Source organism: Ursus maritimus (genome assembly GCF_017311325.1).
Source record: "Ursus maritimus isolate PB19 chromosome X unlocalized genomic scaffold, ASM1731132v1 scaffold_X1, whole genome shotgun sequence".
NCBI lineage: Eukaryota > Metazoa > Chordata > Mammalia > Carnivora > Ursidae > Ursus > Ursus maritimus.
The window spans coordinates 84630430-84635307 of record NW_024423319.1 but is presented as its reverse complement, the minus strand read 5'-3'; the positions used below and the strand labels follow the sequence as shown (position 1 = coordinate 84635307).

At 57.6% G+C, this 4878-nt stretch overlaps 1 protein-coding gene across 1 annotated transcript; it reads right to left on the bottom strand.

The window, feature by feature from the left end:
* Window positions 1-9: 9 nt before the first annotated feature.
* Window positions 10-4333, bottom strand: LOC121103520 (sodium/hydrogen exchanger 7-like). Its single transcript, XM_040634311.1, has 3 exons — window positions 4292-4333; window positions 3945-4049; window positions 10-327 (listed from the first exon to the last, which is right to left on the bottom strand). Exons 1-3 carry the CDS (start codon window positions 4331-4333, stop codon window positions 10-12), a joined length of 465 nt encoding a protein of 154 aa, XP_040490245.1.
* Between the last annotated feature and the right edge of the window lie 545 nt (window positions 4334-4878).

Sequence of the window (4878 nt, the reverse complement as noted above, 5' to 3'; positions counted from 1 at the left end):
TGCCCCGTCTCAGACAACCCTGGGGCTTGCAGCCGTCCTCACCACACCGGCCGCCCCATCGCAGGCTGGCGGGGAGTCAGCGCTTTCCTCCAGGGGGAACACTAGGCGCGTGCCCCGGCTTGACACCGGCTGGTCTCCTATTCCCAGGGCTCGGTCCAGCACCTCCTCCGAGCTGCTCTTGGTTCTCCGACTGCCTTCGAGGCTCGTGGAGGCCGTGTGGGAGCCTGAGGAGCCGTTCGCAGTCACTGTGCTGTCCCCGTAGGTCAAGGTGAGGTCGCCCTCGGTCAGGATGAAATCGGAGTCTTCCTCTCTCAGCGGCTCTTGGTTCTGAAAAGGGCAACGAGCGACAACAACCAATGGGAGACTGATCTCCTCTGGGGTTGGAGCCAACCCCAACCTCAACCGCGCCTCTGAGAACTGGGGCTCGAGAAACTTGCCGGCCTTGAGCCTCTGGCCTGGATACTGGATGCCGGCTGTCGAACTGCTCGCCCAGGTAAGGCACCGTTGTCCGAACCAGGGCTTCGAAGCCCAGGAAGCAGCTCTGATTTTAAATGCCTGACAGCTCGGGCTTAGCGACAAAAGGGAAGAAAGGGAGGCCAGCCCGGGCCTTCAGCTTCCCAACCCTCAAAGGAAGGAGGGGGAAGGTCGCGGGGCAAACGTGCCAAGAGGTTTCGGGTCCCTCTCTTCTCTGGGCAGGTCTTGTGAGTGGGCCTCCCGCCCCACCCAAACCGCCCTAAGCCCACCTGGTTTGCATCCGAACTACTCTGTGTCCTAGTCGGCAGCCGAGGGACGGGGCCAGAGCAGAGTGAGGACCTCCTTCCTGAACCCACAGAAGAACCCCGACGGAAGCCCTCCGAGAGGGAAGGTGTGTTTTCCTGACGCGTATTTCGGCCTGCCAGGAGGTCGCTGGGGCCCTCATCGGACCCTTCCCCTCCCTGCCTGTGAAGGACACTCTTGGCCCCGGAGACGACCTGAGCCGGGAACCTGGGGAATTCGGCAGCCCGTCCGGCTGGTAGGACGCAGGGGTGGGATTTCGCCCACGGGGAGTGATGTGAACACTCACGGGGTCAGGAGGAGCAGGCCGGCAGCTCAGGCTAAGCCTCCGGGCGGAGCACACAGGGCCGGCGGGGCGCAGCGAGCGGCGGCCGTGGGGCAGCTCAGGAGGCGCGCCGGTCAGACACGACCCTTCACCCTTTAATGGGGTGCACTAGCAAAACGAGGGGCGCTCCGCTCCCCTGCTGCCCCCACTGCACATCTGTCAGACACAAACAGCCAACTCGGTTCCAGAATGCTCCGCTAAACTGCTCTTGCTCTCCAATTTCCCATCTGCTCTTCAGAGTGCATTTGAAGCCCTGCATCATCTACGCGACACGGAACCCCTCCCCGCAGCCCCCTGCCCAAGGCCACGGGCAGATTCTGCCCGCATGCCTGCCCCCCAGGTGAGAAACCAGCAGAGCACGGTGACCTCTTCCTGGCACCCTTCCTGGAGGCGCTTAGCCACAGCGGGTACTAGAGGAGCGCCTGTCAATGCTCCAGCCTGGGGGCGCTGGGTCTGCTGCCCTCCTTCTCCTGTCCCAGCCTGTCTGTGCGCGCTCACTGGTGACAAGCTTAAGCCTGCTTTCTGCATTGCTCTCTGTGATGTCGGCTTCTCCACGCTCCACAGCGTGACTCTACTTAAAGCAATGTCCGGCTTTTCGACAGGCAAGCACGCAACCCGGCTTGCTGGTGGCCTCCGATCCTTGCTGGCAAGGCAGGGTGCAAATGTGCAACTGAGCAAGAATTCTCTGCTCAGGCAGACTCGTAATTCTAAAACTCACTCCAAACTCCCCAAATTCCTCCCTGCCATCAGTGTTTAGAAAGTCCTGAGGCTCCATCTGTCCCGCAATAGTTTTCCTAACAACAAATGAGATCATGTTCCCTGTTTTAGCACGTTCCTTTCTCCCACGCATGCGAGCACTAAGTAATGTTTTCCTTCATCTCTGTCAAAACACCGCAGCCAGGGCTCTTAGCTCCCCACTTTCAGGGGGACTCTCCTGGCACGCATTTTACTCTTTCGAGGACAGAGGGAATGTGGCAATCAACTGGAGGGAAATGCTGCAAATGTAGCCTCGCCCTCCAGCAGCCCAGCCGAGGTACCCACCCCGACCCCAGCCCCTGAGTTGCCCGTGCTGACCCCTGGCAGTGGGAAGCAGGGCTCAAATTCACGGACAGGAGAAAGCAAGATTGGAAACATTACGAAACTCAGCCTGGACAAATCGATCAAACAAGGACATCGTAAAACCCAGTGGACAGGGATTTCCAAATCAGAGCTTAATGAACGTGATATGCAGATGATGAAACCGATCCGCTTCCTCGATCTAGATGACACGAGCAACAAAGGTTTGTAAGCTGGAGGCTTGTATATTATGCAACCAGCTGTCCACTGAAGGCTGCGTGAAAATGCCGTCGAATTCACCCTGCAAACACGCGGTGTTGCAGGAATAGTGCCTGTTTTAGATAACCCGAGGTCACTTTCAGGAATGGAAGACCCCTGTTTTCTAGGTGGGTATCCAACCTGAGCGGTTTAGAGTTAACCAAATAGTGAATAAGGAACATCTTCAACATCGCCCAACCAACCTAAAGTACAAACACCCTCTAGATGACGGGTGAGGACCACAGTGTGTCAAACAGCCACGTGAGAACAGCCCAGCCTGAGACCATCATGGGCTCAAAACCCCGCAGGGCCCCTCCGCTCTTCACCTTTGGCTTCCTCAATTACTTTTTCAAAGACTCTATAGTCCCACTCTTCTTAACAACAGAGCTCACTGTCTGCAGCTGAGACCCTGGTCAGGACCCCAGCCCAAAGCAATAGGGGCAGCATGGAGGGATTCTTGCTCACCAAGTCGCCCCATCTCTGATAAAGCTGTTCGTGAGCACACCAGACCACTGCTCCTCCGCCCAGCGCCCGCCCAGCTATGCCCCCTGCCCCTCTCTACCACCTAAATGCCTAACAATCGTCGCAGCCCTGCCCCGCCCCGTTAGACTGACCCAGTCAGGTCTTCTCTCGGACCTGGGCTTTGCATTCTGCTTTCTCCACGCTAATGAAGTCAACTGCAGGTTATTTATGAATTCTCTGAAACCCCCGAGGGTCTCAGCTCTGCCCGCTTACTAATCCTGGGACCTTGGCACTTTCTTCCTCCAAAATCCTGTAGTAACTACTTATTTACCGTATGGCCAAGAGAATAAACTTGGCCTTGTGAGCTGTAAAGCTCTACGCAAATTATGAGTTCTTCTCTCCTAGGTATAATGGTCGTGTTCGTGACCAGATGATTAGAGTGGCCGAGGAGAGAGCAAGAAGGGCCTTTCCCTCTCCTCCGGTCCTTCGATGTGGGTAGCTGCTCGGCTCTCTGCACCCTCTGCCCAGCAACCCACATGAGGAGCTCACGAGTCAGCCCCAAAGCTCAGATGCCCACCAGTGTGGATATTCTTTTCACACTGTGCTAAGTCTGAATCTGGCGAAAGGACCTAACCACATCAGTGTAAATAACAATTTACAAAAAGAGTCCTCACATTTGCTAAACACTTAGCGCTTTCACGGTGTTTTCTGTACCTTTGCCTTTACTCACCGCCAGTCTGTACAACTAGGCCCGCTTTACAGATGAGAAAACCAAGGCACAGAACACTCAAATGGCCTCAGGGCTTGGATCTGAATCTAGTTGCTCTGATTCCAAATCCGTGTTCTTTCTACCATACGCCCGCTGTGGACGTGACAGGGCCCACAGCCCAGGAACACGGTTTCTCTCTTACTGTGCAGAACAGCTCAACAGATGATAGTGGCCATTTCTAATCGCTTATTTAGGGAAGCAAAACCAGTGGATTTTAGGTTGCAGGCAACAGGTTTCCTCTTCCTAGGAACACACGTCTGGGCGCAGTGAGCAGGAAAACACCCTCACGTGTCGCCTTACGCCGTACACCTGGGGACTGGTGAGACACCGAGCAAGCAGGCCACACCAGGCTGGGAGCGTGGTGGTTAACGGGGGCCGCTGTGTGTGAGGATGGGCTTCAAGTAACTTTAAAAAGAGAATGGAATGCCAAGAGGTTTCGGGTCCCTCTCTTCTCTGGGCAGGTCTTGTGAGTGGGCCTCCCGCCCCACCCAAACCGCCCTAAGCCCACCTGGTTTGCATCCGAACTACTCTGTGTCCTAGTCGGCAGCCGAGGGACGGGGCCAGAGCAGAGTGAGGACCTCCTTCCTGAACCCACAGAAGAACCCCCGACGGGAAGCCCTCCGAGAGGGAAGGTGTGTTTTCCTGACCGTGTATTTCGGGCCTGCCAGGGAGGTCGCGGGGGCCCTCATCGGACCCTTCCCCCTCCCTGCCTGTGAAGGACACTCTTGGCCCCGGGAGACGACCTGAGCTAGGGGAACCTGGGGAATTCGCCGCAGGCCGTCCGGCTGGTAGGACGCAGGGGTGGGATTTCGGCCCACGGGGAGGATGTGAACACTCACGGGGTCAGGAGGAGCAGGCCGGCAGCTCAGGCTAAGCCCCTCCGGGCGGAGCACACAGGGCCGGCGGGGCGCAAGCCGAGCGGCGGCCGTGGGGCAGCTCAGGAGGCCGCGCGGGGTCAGACACGACCCTTCACCCTTTAATGGGGTGCACCAGCAAAACGAGGGGCGCTCCGCTCCCCTGCTGCCCCCACTGCACATCTGTCAGACACAAACAGCCAACTCGGTTCCAGAATGCTCCGGCTAAACTGCTCTTGCTCTCCAATTTCCCATCTGCTCTTCAGAGTGCATTTGAAGCCCTGCATCATCTACGCGGACACGGAACCCCCCTCCCCGACAGCCCCCTGCCCAAGGCCACGGGCAGATTCTGCCCGGCATGCCTGCCCCCCCCCCCCAGG